At 48.5% G+C, this 23,561-nt stretch overlaps 4 protein-coding genes across 7 annotated transcripts; 3 read left to right on the plus strand and 1 right to left on the minus strand.

The window, feature by feature from the left end:
- The first annotated feature begins 533 nt into the window (after positions 1–533).
- VPS33A (VPS33A core subunit of CORVET and HOPS complexes) lies at positions 534–9,895 on the plus strand. Of its 2 annotated transcripts, XM_080628738.1 has the most exons (13): positions 534–662; positions 761–826; positions 900–1,027; positions 1,435–1,624; positions 2,398–2,514; positions 3,071–3,245; positions 3,902–4,095; positions 5,733–5,859; positions 6,059–6,126; positions 6,607–6,744; positions 7,116–7,253; positions 7,408–7,576; positions 8,085–9,895. In XM_080628738.1, exons 1-13 carry the CDS (start codon positions 561–563, stop codon positions 8,276–8,278), a joined length of 1,806 nt encoding a protein of 601 aa, XP_080484864.1. In that variant the 5' UTR covers positions 534–560; the 3' UTR covers positions 8,279–9,895. The 2 variants fall into 2 exon arrangements, with proteins under 2 accessions (XP_080484864.1, XP_080484865.1); XM_080628739.1 differs by lacking the exon at positions 2,398–2,514.
- A 1,302-nt stretch (positions 9,896–11,197) lies between these two features.
- Positions 11,198–13,279, plus strand: LOC308226638 (uncharacterized protein). The gene is made up of 2 exons (XM_080628535.1): positions 11,198–11,787; positions 12,972–13,279. Exon 2 carries the CDS (start codon positions 13,037–13,039, stop codon positions 13,169–13,171), a length of 135 nt encoding a protein of 44 aa, XP_080484661.1. The 5' UTR covers positions 11,198–11,787; positions 12,972–13,036; the 3' UTR covers positions 13,172–13,279.
- A 1,140-nt stretch (positions 13,280–14,419) lies between these two features.
- Positions 14,420–18,504, plus strand: DIABLO (diablo IAP-binding mitochondrial protein). Of its 3 annotated transcripts, none has more exons than XM_080628588.1 (6): positions 14,420–14,488; positions 15,246–15,366; positions 15,698–15,829; positions 16,540–16,650; positions 16,803–16,899; positions 17,845–18,504. In XM_080628588.1, the coding sequence occupies exons 1-6, from the start codon at positions 14,442–14,444 to the stop codon at positions 18,057–18,059; spliced, it is 723 nt and encodes a 240-aa protein (XP_080484714.1). In that variant the 5' UTR covers positions 14,420–14,441; the 3' UTR covers positions 18,060–18,504. The 3 variants fall into 3 exon arrangements, with proteins under 3 accessions (XP_080484714.1, XP_080484715.1, XP_080484716.1); XM_080628589.1 differs by having other exon boundaries at positions 15,701–15,829; XM_080628590.1 differs by lacking the exon at positions 16,540–16,650.
- A 3,477-nt stretch (positions 18,505–21,981) lies between these two features.
- On the minus strand, positions 21,982–23,082 carry B3GNT4 (UDP-GlcNAc:betaGal beta-1,3-N-acetylglucosaminyltransferase 4; the record flags this gene model as incomplete). Its single annotated transcript, XM_080628633.1, has 1 exon — positions 21,982–23,082. The coding sequence occupies one exon, from the start codon at positions 23,080–23,082 to the stop codon at positions 21,982–21,984; it is 1,101 nt and encodes a 366-aa protein (XP_080484759.1).
- Positions 23,083–23,561: the final 479 nt, after the last annotated feature.

Below are 23,561 nucleotides of genomic sequence, written 5' to 3' on the forward strand. Positions count from 1 at the left end.
AGTGTTGCTGACTCCAAAACCCAGCCAGAAGCTGGGCAATTAGATGTTAAGAAGTTCTTTAGTATAAGGGTGGTTCCATTAGAATACTGCCTGATAAATGATGTTGGTTTTCCGTTTGGAAGGAAATATCTGCTGGAAAAGGCGATGCTGAAACTGTAGAGGTGTCAGGATGAGCTGGAGTTGGTGCTGTCGTGTACAGCAGCTTTTTCATGTGTGTATATATATACACACATGTATACACATGCATTCTGTAGTTGCATGAAGAGTTTTAAGTGGCAGCCCCATCCCTGGCAGTGTCCAAGGCCAGGCTGGACGGGGCTTGGAGCACCCAGCTCCCGTGGGACGTGTCCCTGCCCCTGGATGCGCTTTAAGCTCCCTCCCAGCCCATTCCCAGCTCCCATGGATTCGGCGCAGGAGAACGCGGGTTTAGTGCCGCGCTGCGCCCACCAGAGGGCGCTGTGAAGCCGCGCACACTCTGCGTTGCTCCTGGCCTCCCCTCCCGTCACGTGATGCAAACCATGTGACGGCCGCCGTCACGTGAGCGGCGCGGTGGTTCCGCGATGGCGGCGCACCTGAGCTCGGGGCGGGTGAACCTGACGGCGCTGCGCGAGGCGGGGCGGCGCGAGCTGCGCGAGTTCCTCGACAAGTGCGCGGGGAGCAAGGTGCGGGGGGGGAGGGGAGGGCGGCGGGGGGGGAGGGGCAGCGGCGGGACCCGCTCTGACCCCCCCCGTGCTCCCCTCCTCCCCCCCCCCCCCCCCAGGCCATCGTGTGGGACGAGTCCCTGACCGGGCCCTTCGGGCTCATCGCGCAGTATTCGCTGCTCAAGGTAAAGGCGGGGGGGGCTCGGCGCCGGGCGGGTGCTGCGGCCTTGCGGAGCTGACGCGGTTCCCCCCGCCCAGGAGCACGAGGTGGAGAAGATGTTCACGCTCAAGCCCGGCCGCCTGCCGCAGGCCGATGTCAAGAACATCATCTTCTTCGTGAGGCCCCGCCTGGAGCTCATGGACATCATCACCGACAACGTGCTCAGGTACAGCGGGCGGGCCCGGGCCTGGGGCTCCCCCCACAGGAGGGGACGGGCTGGGCCTGGAGCCGCCACACCGGGTTTGTCACCTGTGGGCTGGAAGGAAGCTGCAGCGCGGCTGCTCTCAGGGCTCGGGTTGGGGTGGGAGGCGCTGCAGGGGGTGTTGCTTTGGCTGGTGAGGCAGGGGTCATTCCCTGTTGGGAAGCCACATGTTCCTTTGGATTAGCTGGAATGATGCGTGCTTTGATTGAAGAGAACTCGCCCTGGGTTCAGTCCTGTGGGTGCACGTGGTAAACAATTCCAAGCTAGTAGCTGAAATCAGTAATAACAACCACATGCAGCATTCCCGTTCCTTTGGCACTGTGTGCCCCCAGCCCGTGGTCTGTGCTGTTACCCGGGCTGTGACTCCGCAGGGAGGACAGAGGCCGCTCTCCCCAGAGGGACTTCCACATCCTGTTCGTGCCGCGCCGCAGCCTGCTGTGCGAGCAGTGGCTGAAGGAGCAGGGCGTGCTGGGGTCCTTCATCCACCGCGAGCAGTACAGCCTGGACCTTATTCCCTTTGACGGGGACCTGCTGTCCATGGAGGCTGAGAGCGCCTTCAAGGTGAGCACTTGTCCGAGGAGAACCGTGTTGTGGTTTTATGCTGTTGGGGTTCGGTCCAGAGGTTCTCAGAGGGTTTGTCAGTCACTGTGCATCAGGGACAGGCCTTGCAGAGCAGATGTGGCCTGATCCCGGTGCTGCACTGAGCTGTGGCTGCTGTCTGTGTTTCCTGACACTGAGCTGCACCCCAGCTCCTCCGCCTGTAGCTGCTGGTGCTGTTTGCACAAATTGAGCACTCAGGAGGATTAAAATACTTGGTTGTTGCAAATAGTCAGCACTGTTTGTGTCAATGCACAGCCAAAGAGCCACACATAATGGTTAATGCTGTGCTCTAAACTGCACCAAGAGCTAACAGCTGTCACGTACCAGCAACATGTCCTGTTCCCTCAGAATGCTGTGTCTGGGGACAGAAAGCTTTAAGAGTTTCTTTGGCTGGTGCATAGCCCAGAGGACACAGTGGGGCTTGCTGCTGCTTGTTGGGAGCTGTGGTGAGGTGCTGTGTGCTCAGATCGGCCTAGATTAGAGGGAGAGACTCTCTGTAGTTTCTTTCTGGCTCTCTTGCTCTCCATCAAACTGGGAGTGGTGTGGAGTTCAAAATCACTGCAGTATCTGGTCAATGATCTGATGCAGTGACAGCACAGATAGGGTTCGTATTGGTCCACAGCCAGAGTCTTTTCCCCACCTGTGTCTCCTTTGAACTCTTCACAAGGACCACATTCTGCTGGGGGAGTTGCTGTGTCAGCACCTTCCATCAGGAATCCCTCTTTGTTGTGTAGGAATGTTACCTGGAGAGCGACCAGACGAGTCTGTACCATGCAGCAAAGGGGCTGATGACGCTGCAGGCTCTGTACGGAACCATCCCGCAGATCTTCGGGAAGGGCGAGTGTGCTCGGGTGAGGCAAATGCTGCTGCTGGGGAATCCCATCTTGTTCTGTGGGACCGCCCCTGGGGTTTCTGAATCCAGCCAGGGACCCCTCTTGCCGTACCGGAATTTCAGGATCTTGGCCTCAGGTCTTTGTCATCTCTGGACAAAAGAATGAGCTTTGCTGTTCCAGAAGTCTTCCCATCAGGAGGATTTAGCTGTTTTCATGTGTGTTTTGCTCACAGGTGCACTGCCTTTGTGTTCTTTCTGTGGAGTTTTAACACTTGGTTGTTGGCAGCAGAAGGGCTGAATGAAGTGGGAAATGTGTAACCTGCTGCCCGTGCCTTGGCTTTCTCATCTCTCCCTGTAACTCACTTCCTTCTCTCTGATCAACCCACGGTTTAGTTGTTACCTTTGGTAACGAGGGAGCAGCTTGAGATGAACGCAGTGCTTTGGCCACAGTCACTGCCACTGAGCTGCGGGGAGCAGCAGAGGAGGATTTTGTTTGCTCTCTCCGGTCCTACCCGTTACATCAGATCCATCCCTGGTGGCCTGCCCCATAACCGGATGGACGTGGTGTCTTTCAGCACGTGGCTAACATGATGATCAGGATGAAGCGCGAGTTCCCTGGGAGCCAGAACTCAATATTTCCTGTCTTCGACACCCTCTTGTTGCTGGATCGCAACGTGGACCTGCTGACGCCGCTGGCCACGCAGCTCACCTACGAGGGGCTGATAGATGAAATCTATGGGATCCAGAACAGTGAGTACTGCTGGGCGAGGGGTCTCGGGTGCCTTTCTGCTTCACTGAATGACTCTGATGTGGGAGCAGCTCACTGGAACTTGGTGCAGGGATGGTTCAGTCCCAAGCTAGAGCTCATAAGGATCAGCTCTGGCTCTCTTTGCACAGGAAGGGAAGGTGAGAGCAGGGCTTGGCTCCTGAATGGGCACTTTGTGGATGTAGGGTGGGGGCAAGCGCAGTGGCACGGAACCCATGGTGTTGGGGTGCAGATGTTAGCGTGTGCTTCACCCTCCAGCCCGCTGAGCTCAGGTACCACACTGCGGGGACAGGAACAGTTTGTGAAAGGCTGTTCAGAGCGCTCTCTGGCTCTTCAGGAGGTAGAATGAGTAACTCCAGAGAGGCATTGATGGGTTTTATTCCCTCCTGCTGTAGCGACTGGAAGGCTGCCTCCAGGCCTTGCTGAAAGCTTGATGGTTAGCACTTGGTTTCTGATCATGTCTGTGTAGGTCTCTGGGTCCCTGGGAGAGTCTCTCCTTAATGAACACGTGCACTGAGCTGTTTGGGAGTTTGTATTCGCTTTGCTGCTCAGACCTGTTTCCTGCTCAGGGGACACATTTCCTTATGTTTACTTCTGGTGAAGTTCCCCTCTGTAAGGGTTATTTCTCTGCATTTGGTAGCTTATGTGAAACTCCCTCCTGAGAAGTTTGCCCCGAAGAAGCAGGGTGAGGGTGGGAAAGATCTCCCCACAGAACCCAAGAAGCTCCAGCTCAACTCTGCTGAAGAGCTCTATGCTGAAATCCGAGACAAGAACTTCAATGCTGTGGGGTCAGTGCTGAGCAAGAAAGCCAAGATCATCTCTGCAGCCTTTGAGGTGAGGCCTGGATCCGACTGTGCATCCCTTGGGCATTCTTGTTGTCAGATAAGTCACAGTCTGCATTGAGCAGGGCTGTGATTGGCAGCTCGAGCTGTTGCCATGGAGTAAGCCCTCAGCCAGATCAAAACCAGGGAGTCTGTTTTAGCTACTGGTCAATTCCACTGTTGGTACCTGTTAAATGAAGGATCCTTTTCCTTTTGTATTCACTGAGGATGCAGAGAAAAGGCTTTAAGAAACAGCACTCCAGAATGTGCATTCGTAGAGCATGAAGCATTATGGCTGGTGTAAAAAACAACAGGAATGTGAAAGCAACACTTGCCTTACAGGAGGTCTGACCTGTCAGTTCACACTCACGTGTCACCTTAGATAAAGGTGGAGGGTGCTGTGGGCTGCGTTTGTGGTTTTGTTTAAAAACATCCTGTTAATGATTCATAAGGAAATGAGATCGCAGGTTTCTGCTTGCAGACTTCAAGAGGACCTGTTACACTGTTTGATTGTGTTTCCTTGGGGTTTCTCTTTGCCTCTTCACTTCGGCCACATTTAAGACAAGGTAGCAGTACCTTAACTGAAGTAGTGCGTGCTCAGCCTCATCCCCTAGTAACTGTTATTGCAGTGTTAAAGGTGAAGGTGCTAAAGATGGATTGTTCATACTGGTTGTTAAAAAAAAAAAGGCAACTTAAACCGTCAGAGGTAATAGGTGATAATGAAGCAGTGGCACATTGGCAGCAGAGGACTCCTTCATTGCAGGCTGCGTCATTATCACCCTCCTGCCTGCACTTGCCCATTTAAATCCTCCACATGAGTCAAATGATTATTTTTATTCCAAGTTGCAGCAAGAGGCACAAATGAAACAGTCCAGAGACTGCTCTGAGAGCTGAAGTCTGCACTGTGCTTCATCAGATCCTTGCTCTAAACCTGCGACATTGTTATAGCCAGGTACAGTGAATGGCAGGCTCCTGTTCACGAGGGACACAGACCCCACCAACCTTTTACTACTGTTTTGGGGAGAAATGTCCCCCATCTCTGAGTTCTTTTGCCTGCAGCATTGTGTTTACTAGCAGCTAGCAAAGTACCTCATCTTTGCCTGAAAAAGGTAGTTTTGCTGGGAAACAGGAGCAGAGAGTGATGGCTGAAGCCTGATAAAGATAGAGAAAATCAAATGTTAGGAAGAAATTCTTTACTATGAGGGTGCTGAGGCCCTGGCACAGGGTGCCCAGAGAAGCTGTGGCTGCCCCATCCCTGGCAGTGTTCAAGACCAGGTTGGACACAGGGGCTTGGAGCAAGCTGCTCTAGTGGAAGGTGTCCCTGCCTGTGGCAGGGGCTGGAACTGGATGAGTTTTAAAGTTCCTTCCAACCCAAACCATGATTAAAAGTGACTGACAACACTGGCAGAATGGGAAAAACCAGCCTAATGATCCTGTTCTATGTCCTCCCTCTTCTGATGATCAAAGTGCTTTTATGGGTAATGCTGTGGCATTAGTGTAAGCATTTAAAGTGTTTCGTCTAAAAGGTTGTGTCTATCTCACAGTATCTGCTGTTGCAGTGAGTATAGTGAAAAACCCTCTCATGATACAATGATCTTGTTGGTGTTACTGCTCTGAATAAGCCCTAACCTAAGTGATGGCTTTCTTTAGGAACGCCACCATGCAAAGACCGTTGGAGAGATTAAGCAGTTTGTCTCACAGCTGCCACACATGCAGGCGGCAAGAAGTTCTCTAGCAAACCACACCTCCATTGCAGAACTCATCAAAGACATCACCAGTGAGTAGTCCTTCATCATCAGTGAGTGTAACAGTTGTTCTGACTCATTTCACCACAGCAAAATGCAAGACAACTTGATGGACATTATTCAGCCTGGCAGAAATTGGCTTTGCTCCATCCAGTGCATCTCTGCTGAAATGTCAATGTAGGAAATAAGCTGTTGGTTGCTGTTCTATTGATTTTCATTCTTTTCCCAAAGCATCGGAAGATTTCTTTGATAATTTAACGGTGGAACAAGAGTTCATGTCTGGAATAGACACAGACAAGGTAAGTAGATCATGACAATTAATGACTCTTCATGTCTTGAAAATAAAACCCCCAAACCAATGTATTTCTCTGGGTTATTTTCCTGTTTGGGTTTTTTTTTTTGCTAGAGGAAACATGTGCTCTAGGTGACGTCTGTCTCCTTCCAGTGTCAAGGCTGGGAGCTCTCATGTGGATCTCCCTGCACATTTGCAGTTTGAGGAATCAAGGGAAGATTGAGGACTGGTAATCGGGATTTTTTCAGTGCATCAGATAAAGTTTAGCTATTGACTGTGGAATTACTGCGCTTCAGAGACACAGGGTGGAACCAGAGCTGGATCACTGATTTACTGGTCTTGAGGTGCCTGGAGAGCAGCTGCCCCCTCTTTCTCACTGTTTCAGAGATACTGGGCAAAACCAGATCTTTCATTCCAGGTCCTGTAGGCACTTCAATAGGTCCTTAAATAATAGCTTATGTATCTTTATTTATCTTTTTTTGAATAGGTTAACAATTACATTGAAGACTGCATAGCTCAAAAGCATCCATTAATCAAGATCCTACGCCTCGTTTGCTTGCAATCTGTGTGCAATAGTGGACTGAAGCAGAAGGTTCTGGACCATTACAAAAGAGAGATTCTCCAGGTGGGGCTGGAACTTTTGGAACCACACATTTCTAAGAAAATCCCACCAAATCCTCAGCTCTGCTTTAAAACACACTTGTATTTTAGACAGACCCATCTTGTACATGGGCAGTGCTGACTGCCAGCATGTGCAGAGGGAGCACTGAGGCTTCTGGGTGGGCTGACAGCAATGGCTCAGGAGGTGCTGATATGTGTTTTACAACATGTAGATACAGAGGGGGTTTACATCATTGCAGTTTTTATTATCATGATTTAAACACTTCAGATTAACCAAAAAGCTTTTTGAAATGAACATCTTTGCCTTTATACTTTTTAAACACTCTGGTCATGGATTATTGACGTGGTATTAAAAGTGAATTTTTCATATTGCAGACTTATGGCTATGAACATATATTGACCTTAAACAACCTGGAGAAGGCTGGACTCCTGAAACCTCAGACAGGCGGTAGGAATAACTACCCAACAATCAGGAAAACCCTGCGCTTATGGATGGATGATGTCAATGAACAGGTAAACAGACACCTCCACAGTGAACATTACATCAAACAACATGGAATTGTGTGCAGCAGGAAATCCTTCATCTTTAATTATTACTATTTTATGGTGCTGTTCTGCAGCATGAAGCAGCTCTCACCCACTGCTCACACTCTGCTCTCTCCTGCAGAACCCCAATGACATCTCCTATGTGTACAGCGGCTACGCACCGCTGAGTGTCCGCCTGGCACAGCTACTGGCTCGCCCGGGGTGGAGGAGCATAGAAGAGGTTCTGAAGATGCTGCCAGGTCCCCATTTTGAGGAAAGGCAGCAGCTACCCACTGGCCTTCAGAAAAAGCGTGAGTTTTGCTTTGAGAGATGCATGTCTGTGTGGCATGCAGTGCAATGGAGCGAAGCAAACTGAAATCAGAGTTTAGGCACCTATCTCATGTCCCTGTCACTACAGTATTAGGTCTGCCAAAGCTATTTTGGACAGATAGCTTCCTGGCCTCTTTAAAACATCCAGTCACAAACTCAGCCTGCTGTTAATGCACAGCACCATGTGCACTGAAGACAGAACAGAGCTGTACATTTTTTAACTTCTCATGAGAGTACTTAAATAAGCCCTAACCTTACACTGTGAGTTTGATAACTAACATTACTTTGCACTCTCTAGTCTTAAGCCTGGGCAGGCAGGAGCACATCCTCTAAAAAGACTTCAGAGCTGGGAGAAGAGTCTGGGCCTGATGCTTTGCCCAATAGGTTTCTCCTCTAATTCAGCTGATACCTTTATTTTAGTTTAGGTTTTTTGAGTCTGACTGACAGTTGATATAAAACTACAACCTGTAAATGTCTCTGAACACACAGGTCAACATGGTGAGAACAGAGTCACTCTGGTGTTCTTCCTGGGAGGGGTAACGTACGCAGAAATTGCTGCACTGAGATTTCTGTCCCAGATGGAAGATGGAGGCACAGAATATGTCATTGCCACTACAAAACTGATCAATGGGACAACCTGGATGAAATCCTTGATGGAAAAACTGGAGCCTGCCCCATTCTAAGGTCTGTGGTAAGAGACAGTGAAGGTGAAAGGCCCTGCGGACACAAGCACATCAGCTTCTGGTCTTTTGGCATGGCTTGAACGTCGGGGAAAAAAGATAGTGCAAGAAGCTCTCCTGAGACCAGCTCATGACGCAGTTACCCTCATCCCTCTCTGCAATTTGGGTTCCTAGTGTTTGTGGAACTTCTAGTAGACAAAGTAGCTCCTTTAGAGCTACTTCAGCTTCTTGAGAGCTGAAAGGCACTAACAATGAAAATAAACAGCTCATGGTCTGGATTGGCAAAGAAGTGATGGGGTGGCAGGGATTGAGCCTGGTGCTTCCATTTGGCAAATAGCTGCTTTTTTTCCTCCCTTTTCAGTTTATTTGCAGTAGGAAATGTGATTATTCCTTTTTTACCCTCCTAAGGTGCTGAGGAGGCAGGATGTTTTCTGTTACTGCTGTCATACCAATATTCCCAGCTGACTCCACAATGGAAAGAGAACTCCTGTAAAGGGAAGAAGTAGCTTTTTCACTGCATATGTTTACAAACTTCCTGGCTCTCAGGCATCCATAATAATGCAGCTGCAAGACATGCCTGGCCTGTGCTGGCTCTTACAAGCTGGCTGTTATGGTGAGGTACCTGTAGACCACACTCGAGTCCACTGTCCTGCACACTTTGGCCAAGACGTTCATTGGGTTTCCTGCAGCAACAGCTAAACCTCGAACTATCCACATGCACGTCAACAACACTGACTATGAAAACAAGCAACTGCACCCAAATTATGAGGGAGGTGCTTGAGCCTTTCACTGCAGTCCCCCTCTGAAGGCTTGTTTGTCCTGGGTACACCCACATGGCTCAGGAAAGCTACTCCGGGGTGTAAATCACATCAGTATGTCAAAAGCTTATGTCTGAAGACACAAACACTCCCTGCATGGGACTTGGGCCAAAAACAGCTATGTCAGTGACCTAGTAAACAGTGGGTTTCAAACAGACACTTCTTCACTCTCCCTCTTCAGTTTATAAACTGTGGGACTTGCTGCCACAAGCTATTACAGGGCTCAACATCATACAATGGAATTTTCCATGGTCTTGGTGGTAAGGCCCCTGGCATTGCGGAGCCAGCGTGTGCTAGAGGCAGCTTCAGCTCTTGGAGACTTGGCCTTGCTAATGGCCAGGGAATGGGAAGGCAGAGGAGGCTCCTTGCTTAGGCCTGTGCAGCTGCCACTGCCAGAGCCTGGTGCTGTGCCTCAGCCCTCTCGCTCCATGGTCACCATCACTACTCACATGCTTCTCCAGCAAGCACTGAGGACCATTTAAATAGTGAAAAACAACTGAAAAAACCCCATCCCGCACCTTAAGTCACTCTCAGCAAACACAGCTGCTCTCAGTTATCCTGCAGAATGCACAACACATCTCAAAACCCCCTTCATTTTGCCAAGGTGTTACACTTATGACTGTGGGTTTCAGTCTTGTTTTGTAGGATTGAGTTCTGCCAAATCAGGCCCGTCATAGAGCCCCTCTGTCTGTTTAACTCCACTTGGCTCATTAGGACAACATAAAAACTGTATTTGATCTCCTTCCTTGGATGTGCTTCTCTCTCACTGGAATACAAACATAAATAAAATAAACCAAACCTCTGCACTGTGGTCACTGCGTCCTTCTCCCTCTGCCCCAGGATGATAGAGTTACTTGAATTGAAGCTATTTCTCTGAACAGCTAAATGCTTTTTCAGTTTACACACTAATTCCATTCTGTTCTGCACCTGAACATACTAGCTCAGAACTACTTATGGGATTTCTTGACTTTTGAAGAAAGATACATTTTTAATCATTTAAGACTTTAATTTAGCTGGGCAACTTGCACACTTGTCTTGCAGAAACAAAACGTGCTGCAACTTTGACAACAATGTAAGGAGCAAGCATGAACTGCCTTGCTCTGAACTGTTGCTGTAGATCCACTGTAAAGTAACTAATTTCATAGTTATTTAAAAAGAAAAGTAGGTTTGGATCAAAACTGAGATGTTACTGGGCAAAGAAGAGTAAGAAAAAATGATGTGAGTCAGTGCAATCCTGACTGTCCTTTGCTGAGCCCTGACAGTCTGCTGTACTACCACCATTTCCAGATTTTATACTTTTTTTTAATCTTAAAAACTGAACTAATCACAAGGAAATTACAGCACTGCTCAGGCTGGTTTGTGAACTGAGGCCACGACGTGTAGAAGCTACACAAGCAAATAAAGGAACCCATTCAAGAGCTTGTTTGCCTTTTCACTTGGCCCAGCAAATGTGGTTATTTGTTACTGACACTAAAGGCAAAACCTACTTTGACGCTAGCTCACACCCAACACTTGGTAAACTCTAATTTAGCAACACCACTGCTGCAGATCTTTCGCAGTGTAGCCCTGCACCATCACAGAGCTGGAGCCATGCAGACACTCACCCTGAACAAAGTCTCTTCCTGGAACTCTTCAACAACAACACAAACTAAAAGCCATCCTGACGTTGATCAATTCTCTGGAGGAGCAATTACTTCTTAACAGGCTTCCTGAGCATCTTGATTATGTTCTGCTTCTGGCTAAGGCCTTGCTGACCACGCGGGTAATAACTTGATAACAAGAGAGCCTAATTAAATTATGGGGCCATCTTCTACATCATAATATCTTTGTGAATAAGAGATTTGATTTGCAGTACATACTCTTCCCTCTCTCTGCTGTCTGCATTTGTCTGGTTTACAAGCAAAAACCATAAAGAAACCATTACCCAACCTCCACCCTGGCAGACTTTCTCTTTTCATAGAATATCATCAGAAAACAGTTTTGCTAAAAATAAATAGATAGCTTATCTCCCTCCTCCCTCCTGCTAAAAGAGTGCTCACTCTCTAAAAGGTAGAGGTGAATGAGTGTACTGGGTTAAGGTAGATCAGTGAACTAGTGACAGCGCAGTGAGCAGTGAGGCTTCAGCACTCGCTCTTGTTTGATAAGAGGCTGACTCAGTTCATAGAGGTACAGCAAGTAAAGTGCTGCTGACCTGAGATGATCCCCATGCAAGCATCCTTCTCCCTGAGCGACCTACAGGAGCACTGGGCTCTCAGAGAATGGAGCAAGAGGCACAACAGCATTCCATATAACTACAGAATGATGTGTAACTGCAGGATAAAGTGACACAATACTTTGCTAGAGGAAAACAAAGCATACATTTAAGCAAATGCAGTTTTGACCTGGTAACATTAAGCCATGGTGCTTAACCTCACCAAATACTGTTCACAGGAGCACTCTGGGGAAGGGGAGCTATTTGGCATGCTCTGTTTTGCTGTGCTATGTCATATCATAACTGGTCCTGGCCACACCTAGTGCATTAGTCCTCGTGCGGGCTGCAAACACCACCTCATTACTCCCAGCTCCCGGATGAGCAGAGCAGAAAGGGATCAAACTACAGCAGAAACCCGTTAGAAGGCAGAAATTCAAGGGACAGCTGCAGAAGAACTAGAGAGAAACAGGAACTTTACGAAGAAGAGCACATCATCTACCTGGGTAAGCAGCTTATTTCTTTCTCCACTTCTTTTTAGACAAGCAGAAATCATGTAAAGTCTATAGATAGAAAACCTGAATGCTCTGAACAACAGGAAACCATGCCTGGTTTTAAATTGCAATAGCTCCTTTGACACATACGTGTGCCTGAGCTTAGACTGAAATGACCAAACTCTTTAGTAAGACCAAAAAGTGAACTCTTTATCACAAAAGCTCTTCAAAAATACTCTAAATATCTGAGTGGGAATTCAGTTTACTTTGCTGGCTTTACACTGTTTAGAAGAGAAATAATCCTTTCAGGTTAGCTTTATCTTAAGTCTGGTTTTAAATCCCCTTTTATGTGTTTGACCAAGAGAGTGGCTATATTCAACCAGGCACAGTTATGATCAAAATTGAAAAGAATATGTAAATTGGAGAGATGGTAGAATTTTTTACGTGGGTCTTCACAGCTTTAAGTCTTAAGGAACCAACAACTTTTGTGAAGGAGTTCAGATTTTGCATGAAACTAACAAATGAACAATCACTTCTAAAATGATGTGCAAGTATGACTTTAAGATACAGCTAGAAGACGAATTCTAAAGCATCTTATCCCACGTCTTCCATTTAAGGGTTATTTTTAACGTGAGATATAAATATTTGCCTGTGCAAACTTGTATTTAAGCCCCAGTTTTCATCCATCTTAAACAAAAGGCTCAGTTTGTGCCAGTATCTCCATTAGATGCAATTATATCATTAAATATTAATGGTGGCTTCCTTGGAGGAATTGGCCACTTTGATCAGAACACATTGTTGGTAATGCACCATCAGCAACCACTCTGAACATGAAGCTTCCCAGATGCAGAGCCACTGACACAGAGGGGAAGATCCCAGGAGCCAGCTGGACTCTGTAGGGGCCTCTCCCCATACCAACACTGCCTGTGTGTGGCTGTGTTTTAATTTGCTTAATTACCAGTCCTGATACGGAGACACCGATCAGATCCCAAACTCTTTTTCAACACTGCAGCTCAGCAGCCCTGTGCAGGGCTCTGAAAAAGCACACACAACTACAACCTGACAGTGACAACCTCCTAAGAAGGATGGGTGGCCATTAACCCTCCTGAATGCAGCCATTTCTCCCCACATTAGAGCCACCCCATCAGCTCTGCAGCCTCCTTGCTCAAAAACATTCATCCTGTCCCTTTTCTCAGAGAGCAGGAGGAGCACAGCAGCAGCCAGCCCCAGAGACCCTACCTGCACAGTGCCGGGGAGAACCATGCCGGACTCCTTCACCATCCACTTCCTGAAGGTGCTGAGGGAGCTGCTGGCCTTCGTGCTCTTCAGTTACACCGTGTTGGTCGGGGCACTGCTGCTTGCTGGATGGACGACGTACTTCTTGGTGCTTAAATGAGCGCTCTCCAAAGGGAACAGGCTCCACCGTGCAGCACATCCTGCACATCTGCTCATCACATGGAACAGTCCCTTCCTCCTGCAAGTGTTTTGTTTCATTACTGCCTAATCACAGTCTTATTTTCTTATGTAAAAAAAATAAAGGTTTCCAAAGCATCTACATGCATGCACTTTACTGATCTCTGTGGCTCTTGCAGCTTCTTTGTGGCTCCTACACATTTGCCCCTGTTCCTCAAAATATTTAAAAGCCTCCCAGCAGTTTTATCCTGAGATTCCCACCCCATGCTCTGCCTCAAAGAGCACAGCAGCCTGCCAAGCACAGCGGATGGACAGGAGGGATGCAACACAATTCAAACATGACCAATATCTCATAGGAACAAGTCTTGCCTTGTCCAACTGTGCCTCATTAATGGTGTGAAGGCTGATACAGAAATTACTTGTAATTATTTTTAGATGTTCTGGAAAAAGACATCTCAAATCAGCACAAGGTTTCCCTCTTCCTGCAGTTTTAGGAGGCATATTTCATGGGGGGCACCAAGACCACGTTATCCACAGGCTTATTATTTGGTGCTCTCAAGTGTGCTATGCTTTTCAGCAAATGCTTAAAACACAGAATTAGCTGAAAGATGTGCCTGTGATGCAGCACTGCTTGAAAGTAAACTGCACTGAATGAACTGTAACAGAGAACAGAATCTCTGCTATAAATAGAGTAGGTTCAATTGACCAAGGCTTTCATGTGGAACTATACAGGAAATCTTTGCTGGAGGAGCTGGGGATTATCAGAGAGAAGCTGCGGATTATCACTAGTGCGGAACGAGCCGAACGCAAAGCACCATTATATACACTTGTAAAACAAAGACAAACTGAAGCAGGGGAGTGTGGAGCAGAACCTGTGTAAGCCGGTCCGCGCGATCGCAGCCACCACTGACGACCTGACCCAGCTGCCGGCTGTTCCCTGCTGAGCCGAGCCGGGCCGGGCCGGCCCCTCAGGTGTCCCTGAGCACGGGAACACACAGGAACCGCCCCGGCGCGGCCGGCGCTGAGCCCCCAGCACCATTTGTGCTCCCCAGGGCCTGTCCCCGGGCACGCACCGCTCCCTGCGGGCCGGAGCGATCGGAAGCTCGATCACTCGACCCCGCCGCCACCACAAGCTCCCGCCGCCCTCACAGCCCCACGCGCTCGCACTCCGCGCATGCGTCACGCCATGGAAAGCCAGCCCCGCCCCGCCGCTGCGCGCTGACGTAACTTCCTACGCACCGCCCAGTCCCAAGATGGCGGCGGGCGGCCGGTGGCTCCGGAGCTGCTGCTCCCTGCTCAGGTACCGGCTCTGCGGGGCGGGAGCGCTTCGGTGGGGCCCAGGCGGGTGTTCAGTGGACTGAGCCGCTGAGCGCCCGTTGTGACTCGCTTCAAGCCAGGCTGGAGCGGCGGCCTGTGCCACAGAGACTCGCCTCATCCGTGTCCAGCTGCCACAGGGCGGCTGGAGGAGCACAGGCTGTGGTATCCGCACAGCGCTTGCCGCTGAGGGAATGTAGGTTAGGAGCCCGCAGCGTAAACGAGGACACCAGAACAACAGCAGAAACCTCACGGCTGAGGATGCTCTTCTGCTCGAGTATTTCAGAGATAGGCCCTGACCGCACAGACTAATGCACAACGTTAGAAGTCCGTGAAACTGACCACAGGAGGCCCTGAGTGCACTGGGCAGCAGCAGACTACTACCAGCCATACTCCTCACCTGCATGTACCTTATACCACTTTTAAGCATGCTTTTTAACTTGCTTTTCAATATTATGTAATATTAGCAGTGTGTTGGTACCAGATAAGATACCTTTGCACTCTCAAAGGATTAATAATGTGCTAGTTACTGTGCTTGTCTCTTTTTTTTGCACTTATAACTAAGTAATGTAACACAATTTAAACCAAACTTACCCATTCATTATTACACAGCTGCATTACAGAAGCTCAGGAGAGAGTAGGGCATCCAGGACAGCTTCTAGGTGTTCCCTTCCTCTCCAATACCTATTGCCCACTGCATACTGGTTACTTCTTGTGCTTACCTTTGTTTCTTGCATTTCCAGACAAAGCTTCCCTGCTGTGGCCAGTGTCAGGAGGCGCTGCCTCTCGGGCGTGAGTGGCCGATGGCACCAAGTGGTGGGAGTGGGGCTGGGAGTGTCCTTGTGCGCTGTCCCCATTGTGGAGGTAAGGACCAGCAATGTTGCGTGCAGAACCTGCTTATTACAAACAGTTTAACACTCAAAAACACTCACTTAGCATTTTACAAGGTGCATTTTTACTTGCCCTCAGAATTATGTTCCTGCTTGGGAATCACAGGTGTTCAGGATGTGGTTGTTAAGGAAAAGAAAGGAGGATGTAACACCTTGTAAAAACAGTTGTCTTGTTTTACAGTGGAAAAACAGCAGCAAGAATAGGGCTGTCCAACCTCGTAACCAACAGCAGTGCTTTTCCTTATCACTGTTTATTGCATCCATGTGAAAGGGTAAGAGATCATGCAGACATCTTTGTCTTTCAGCAGCAGAATGTGATTTCTCTCAGCAACGATGCCTTGATTAAAAGAGCAGTTTCCTTGGTCACAGACAGCACTTCTACACTCCTCTCTCAAACAACATACGCACTGATTGAAGCATTGACAGAGTATACAAAGGTAAGCTGAGAGATCGTGTGCTGTGCTAGCAAGTCAGCACTGGAAATAGTAAACTATTTGACACGAACTACTCCTGTTAAACCACACTTGGAATGGGCTTTGGCTGTTTTATTATTTTTAATAACAGAGGTGTGGGGGTTTGAAGGAGTCTGGTCTCCAGGAAACAGTGGGGTAGGGCTCCCTGCTGCTACACCAAACACAGAAGTTACCTTTAGCTTTGTTAGACTGTTGCTTTGAGCTTGAACTTAAGCCAGAAGGCCCAATGTCTCAGAACTGGGGTTAAAGAAACTCATAACAGGTATTGGATACCTGCATACTGAGTAAGTAGGATGCACCACCCTGTATTCTTAAGTATTTTATTTACATTCTGTGCCCATTTCTAAGACTATGAACTTGAGTTTCATCAGAAGAATGGAGTGAGCCATATTTAAGTCTGAAATAAGAAGGTAGAGTTTTCATTTTACAAATAGGTGCCAATTTGAGTAAAATATTTGCATGCCAGTTTACCTCATTAGTATGGCAAGCATATAAAGAGATGAGCACAACAGTGCTGTGGGCAGACAGCAAATGCTGTCAGTGCCCCCAAAACTGCAGTGAATTCAGAACAAAGCACCTTTGGAAGCATTCAGCAATTGTACTAATACCAGTTAACACAGAGACAACATCAGAGATGTACAGATCATCATGCAACTGAAATGATTCCTTTGCAGGCTCTTTATACACTGGTGTCTCTCTACAAGCAATATTCAAACCTTCTTGGGAAGATGAATTCAGAAGAGGTGGATGCAGTTTGGCAGGTGGTGATAGGAGCCAGAGTTGATGTAAGCAGTCGTCTCCCTTCAGGCAGCAATCTGCCTCTTTAAACTCTGCTCAGAAACTCCTCTTGCTTGCTCACCTTTTCAGGAAGGTGCTGTTTGGAAGAGCGTCCAGATACTGTTACGTCTGGTTAAGTAACACTTTGTTTTACTCCTAGGTGAGAACAAAGCAGGAGGAATACTTAAGGCTGGAATCCAGCTGGATGACAGCGTTACGTCTTTCAGAGATGGCAGCAGAAGCTGCATATCAGTCAGGTAATACTGAGGATGTCTTTTCCCTCACATTTAGGCAGCATTTATTGCATGAGAATGGAGTTGAGAGACCCAGAATAGCTGTTCAGTTCACACAGCAATTTATACCCAATGCCTCGTTTTTAGAGATGCTGAGAACTTCTGTTATTTTATTGGCTACAGATCTAGTAGATGAGTTTTGAGAACTAGGCCTGGAAACTTCACATGTGGTTTAGATCAAGACCAACCATGCCAGAAAAATGTTTCAGGGAAGCATTTAGTCATTTCTAAATGCAGTGGGTTCAAATATAGCCACAGAAACAAGGCTACCTAGGAGGTCTAGCAGATCTTTCCAGATGGACTCACTTCTATTAAAGAGTGAGAATATTTGCCTTTCACTCTGGAAAGAGATTCATTTTGGTCTTTTCTCCCTGGATACACCCTTTCACAAAAAGTTTAGGACTTGATAGCTCCAAGATTGAGTTATGGATTGGATTATGGTAAATCAGCAAAGTTACTGGAGTGGAGAAGAGGAGAAAAGCGATAAACATACGGGGATACCCTGACTCTGCCAGGTCCTGGAAAACACTGTCAGGAGGAGAAGGCATTCTGAGTTCAGCAGTGCCACAGATACTCTCACTGCTGGTAGGTGCTTGGACAAGGCCTGCAGGTTCCTGGCACACAGTGGCTGGGCTGAGTTCTACAACCCACTAGCACAAGCTGATTGCTCTGATCAGACACTGGCTGTAATCCACTTGGGTGGGAAGAGTTCAAGGGGGCAAAAAATTACCTCAAAGCAGGCAAATTGCTGTTGAAGGTAAATGAACAGCAAATGCATTTAGCATCAATGGAGCCCAAGAGCCATCAAAACACTTAGCAAAGCAGGTGATAATTATAGCCAGTAGGTATCTTAATTGAAGGTTTGCTGAGTGTTCCTCTAACCCTCTGTATTTTAAATCATTACCTCAGGTGCAGACCAAGCCTCAGTGTCAGCCCGCAGCCACATTCAGCTGGTGAAATCACAGGTACAAGAAGTGCGACTGCTGTCCCAGAAAGCAGAGACCAAATTAGCTGAAGCTCAAACAGAAGAGCTCATCAAAGCTCAAGGAGAGGATTCTTCATTGCCAGAGGGCATTTTAGGAAGCTCAGAGGCAGGTGAAGACCCTTACCTGCGGGAGGACTGAAAAGAACTCAGATGTCACCTCAGAACGTGTGACAGTCAGTCACAGATTGAAGGGTCCCAAACTTTTCAGTGTGGGATAGTGGGGAACTGCTGAAATAAGCCTGCAGTTCCATTTTTCAAACAGGATTGCTTTACAAATCAGGTCAGTTCCAAGTATCTGAAAGGCGGTGATCTTGTTTGTAACTTACCATGTTTGTAATACTCATGGATTCAGTTATTTAAATGTTTAACTATGCAAATGTGAAGACTGCTATCAAGTATAGCTGGTTGTTAATAGTCTCTCTGCTGGGAGGGTCCTACCACTCATGTGATATGTTTGTGACAGCTCTCTTTAACTTAGAGGCTAACTGGGTATCAGCCAAAGATGTATTTAAAGGTCACTATTTTTAACTTGTGAAGTGAATGATGTCTGTTTGGAGGTACCTTTATTAAACTGTGCAAAAGCACCTTGTTGTGAGTGTGCTTATTTGGAGAAGAGATTAAACACTATTTTCTGTTGGAACTGTAACAAAGCTGAGTGACAGCTGCACTAAATTACACTAACTGCAATCAGGGGAAACATTTGCTGCAGCCCTGTGGAGTTGCTCTTAGTTTTTTCTAAGTTTTTTTTTTCTAAGGTTGCTCTTAGTTTTGCAGCTCAGTGCAGCAACTGCTTCCACCCAGGAGTCACCCCTTGGAACACAGCTGCCTCCCAGGAAGCAAAGGAAGAGTTGACTTTCAAGACCCTGTGGTTATTAAACAAAGTCGTCGTGGCAACTGCTGTGTACTTCTTTACAGAGCAGTGAGCAAAAGCCAGTTTTACATGGTTGAATGCTTTCCAGCACAAGTCTCAGGAAAATAATTCTTTCCTTTTGCAAGCCTAATGTTTCAGTGCAGGCTTCAAAACCACAGGTGCCTTTCACTGTGCTCATTTTCTAACCTGACAGCTGAATGTGAAATTTGCAATATTAACTGTATAGACAATAGAAACTTACAGCTGAGATGGATTTGTGGAACAGCATCCACTAGGACTTTATCACTGCTGATTTGAGTCAGTTAATCCCCATTCACCAGGTTTTGTAAGAAAACACACATTAATCAGGTTTTTCACCAGGAATTAGCATCTCATGCACTACACCTGTGTCAAGGTTGCTGTTACTAAACTGAGTTGTGCTTGATGCAGGCCAAAAGCTTTTCTATATGTGTCTCATTTTGCCTGACTGTTCAACAAATGCAATCTCAGTTGCACAACAATGTACATTTATAGATGAAGTAGGAAAAGAATTAAACAAACCACCTTTCCTTGCTCCTGCTCCTCACTGGATGCTGCTGTGTCCAAGGAGGATGGCACAGTCCAGAATCAAAGCTCACGGGAAGACACCAGTGTCTGCTGTGCTGGTAGTCAGGAGGTCCTAAACACAGCTTTGGGCCAAAGCATTAGATAAAACCCCACCAGCAGGAGAGGATTATTTGCAGCAAGGGCACAACCACACCCTCAAGAGCTAAAGGCAACTCCAGGTCAGCCTCTAACCACAGCTGCCCAATTTGTGACATGCTGCAGTTGAACAATGGCAGCCAAGCCACTGACCCAAATGCACGCACAAGTTGTGTTCCTTTCAGGATGCCACAATAACTACACGGATGCTTGCATGGCACAGATATGGTTTAGTACAGATGAGCACTGCTACAGGAGTCTGCAAAGCAACTCTCTCAGGGCATGCTCCCAGTCCCCTGTTGCCCCACCTGTTTGACTGTACTCCTCACTCTTACTTCCCAAGACACAGACTGGGAAGTAAGATGTCCCACACACATCAAACCTTCAGATGTGACAGCAATCAGTTCAGTCAAGCCAAAATAGGCCTGAGGAGCACAGGTGGCTCCACATCGCCTCCAAATCAGGGTGGAAAGAGTCCCACACTTCATTAGGAAGTGAGAGTTGCCTGTTGGGGGTTAGCCCATACAGCTAAGCCCACAACAGACATGACATCATGCTCTACGTTATGTTACTGAGTTTGCATTTGGAATCAGTGAGTGGATCAGAAAGATGCTGCTGCAGCAGTTTGGAGGGTACCATGGTACCCACTCTTCCCAGCCTCTTCTCTGGAACAAGCAGCAGTGCCCAGAAACTTGGGTTTGCTGCTGATACTCAGCCTTGTTTACAAAGCCAACACTGTCTGAAACTACATGTAGCCAATTTCTCAGGTACAGCTCATACAGCTATTAATCCTTCTTAGGGCTGCAATGAGAAGACACAGCAGCAGCTTGTAGCAGACCACACAGAGGATGGCCACACACAGGCTCACCCCTTGGAAGAGCATTTTCAGGCAAACACTCACACCTGGCACAGAAACAGCTTGTGTGAGAGTGGCAACTCCTGCCATGGGAGGCTGGGTCCTGCCATAAGGCTGAGCCAGAACTACACCCGGTGCTTTAGAAAGCCAAGACAGCAAGAAGTGCCAGGAGTCCCTCATCCCGAGGTCACACACACATGGCCCCGCTGGAAAGCAGCACAGGCAGCCTGCTCGGAGAGCACATCACATCTCTGCTCTCCAGATACCCTCGGTCTCTCTGTAGCACAAGCAAGGACCTGGAAGCACTTCCCAGGCACCTCCAAAAGCTCCAGCTCACATCTGGTGGGCAGTGTGCACAGGGCAGCTGGCACCAGAGACAGCAGTGACAACAGCACAACACAAATTGCTCTGATTTGGGTAATCACACACTTCCTCTCTCCCTGCTGCCTTTATCACAGAATCACATGCTGGATGGCCTGGAAGGGACCTCAAAAGTCATCCAGTCCCTGCCACAGACACCTTCCAAGCAACCAGGTTGCTCAAAGACCAGGCTGCTTCCTGCTCACATACAGCAGCTTCAGATCTAGCAGCTACACACCCTGAAGGCAATAAACTTCACAGAAGCATCACCAAATCTGAATTTAATACTTGATCTTTCCTCAAATCAGTGATTCCAACACAGAGATCAATCACTTCTGTGTCAATGCATCTTATCTGGACAGGGCAGCTGTGCACAGGAAAGGAAGCGGCAAGCATCCATTCCCACAGAACCTCATCCCCTTTAGTAGCAATGATTCTTTAATGCGAATACCCTGCACAGGATCTCAGCCCTCTCTGGCTTTTGGTGCTCCTTGCTTGCAGGAGACCCAAGAATACTCCTAGGAAAACACTTTTCAAAGCCGTCATTTATTTATACCCAACATTACACCACCACAAATACACCTCCCACACTACATGGAAAGCTACAGCCACTCTACCTACCCCTGTGATTATTCAAGACATATTACTCCTCTCAAACCCAATCAGAAAGTGTTTGTGCAAAAGCTTCCAGTGCAAGTAAAAATTAACTTCTGTAAAATCCAACGGGCTTGAGTGGGAGCCCAGTCAGTGCCTTGGATCACGCTGCTGTGGAATCCGTCTTTAAGGCTTTTTCTTCCCCACTCCACTCCCTTTCTCCTTCTGTCCCGTAGGACCTGTGGGATTGCTGGCCTGGGACAGCAGCAGACCTAGCAGCACACACTGACCTTTCTTCCACTCCTTCAAGTCATTTCAAGTGCTGTGTCACTCATTAGTCACTACGACCTTCCTAACAGGAAGCTGATCTGTGGCCAGCCACAGGTGTTGGGGAACCTGCATAGCAGGTGGCCACTCACTCACGTCCTTGTGGCAGTTGTGACTTTCCTCAGCTCCAGTCTGGCTGGGAGAAACCAAGCCGAGCCCCTGCTCCATGTTCCATCAATCTACCCACCCCATCCCCACCAAGTGACAATTCAACTGCTCCTGTAACCCACCGACAGAAGGCTTCCTGCAGACAAACCCCATGGCTCAAGTACAGTCTGTTAGTCAAGGACACGTCTCTACCACAACCTGATTTTTAGTTTAAGTACCCTGTATCTGTCACCAGTCACAATCCTGCTGTGCTCATCAGTAGCTTCATTTCCAACCCCTTCCATAGTTGTGTGTTAAGGACACCGCACACCTGATGCTCTTGTCCTTTACCAGCGTCCACATGATCCACATGTCAGTTGGGTTTAGTCTGTGCACAACCATCAGTCCTTTGTAAAAGCATGGATCGAAAGGACTGAAAGGTCTCTGGATCCCAAAAGTCTTAAAGCCAGCGTGGTTCTTTGGGGTCACTGCCATCTTTGCCAGGCACATTCCCACAAACACATCATCTATTGGGAAGAGCTCCGTTTCCTCTGCCGTGCTCTGAAGGTGGCACACTGTCTCCCTAGACATGACATAGCCCCCTCCACCCGCATAGAGAGGATAAAAGGTGGCTGTGTACATGGACTCTGGAATAAAGTATTTGACCTTGCTGTTCCTGATGGGACGGGCGTTAGCAATCACATCCCCAACAAAGAGATCCTGTTTAGGGTCCAATTCGTGCAGGAACTCAACAATGTTGTAAGTGTTGACAAAGACATCATCATCACCCTTCAGCACAAACCTGGCATGCAGGCAGTCCTCCACGAACCAGCGGAGGAAATGCAGCTCCTTAAGGGTCAAGTTGTAGAAGCTGTCAATAAAATCCCACTGCAAGATGTCATCAAACTCCTGGCTCTCATAAGCCAGCAGCTGGTGCAGGGGCTTTTGTACCTGGCTTTTGGACTCTGAGCGCCCTAGAAGGAATACCAGCCTGATACGCTTGCCACCAATGGAGATTTCCTTCCCCCACGTGTTCCTGATTGCCACCCGCCGGTCCACATTGATCGGGGAAGACTTGATGGCCAGCAAGAGGAACACCTCTTTCCTACACCTGGAAGGCTTCCGCAGGACCGAGAAGTTCCGGCAGTGCTTGTACATTAAGAAGACGCGGTGAGACTCCGGGAGGGTGAGAGAAGAATTGTCAAGGGTCAGGTTTGGCAAACACCCATTGTCCAGAAGCACAGACTGGGGTTTGCGAGTTGCTGCATCCACTTTCTGGTCCTCTGACGACGCTGACAGCTTTGCCTCTTTCTTCAAGTAAAGAAAACACACCAGCAGCGTGAGTGAGAAGGTGTAGAGCACGAGGGACTTCATCCTGGCGCCCATGGTGCAGAACGCAGCCCTTGCGCGGCACGCACAGACAAGCCGTTATCAATGAACCCGCACACTCACTTTCCGCTTGCGCCCGCCGCTCGGAGGGACGCGCCCAGGGCTGGTTTCGGGTCTCTCCAACCACTGCCGGGGAGCACGGGAGCGCTGCGGCCGCTCTGGAGCACCGGGACCAGGACCCGCTGAGCCGCGCACACCGGCCTCGGAGCCCGGCGCTACTCCCGCCCCGCTCTGCGGAGCTGCCGCCGCCGAGACTCACCGGGAGCCGCTGCCGCGCCCGCATCCCCCGGGAGCCCCGCCCCGCTCCGGCCCGCCCCCGGGCGGGATGGGCCGCGCACTGAGCACCGGGCACTGCACCCTGCACATGGCACAGCACCGCGCCGGCCCACCCGGGATGGGCCGTGCACTGAGCACCGGGCACCGGGCACTGCGCCCTGCACATGGCACACTCTGCATCCATTGTACACCTCGCATTG

This window comes from Psittacula echo, assembly GCF_963264785.1.
Source record: "Psittacula echo genome assembly, chromosome: 13".
Classification (NCBI taxonomy): domain Eukaryota; kingdom Metazoa; phylum Chordata; class Aves; order Psittaciformes; family Psittacidae; genus Psittacula; species Psittacula echo.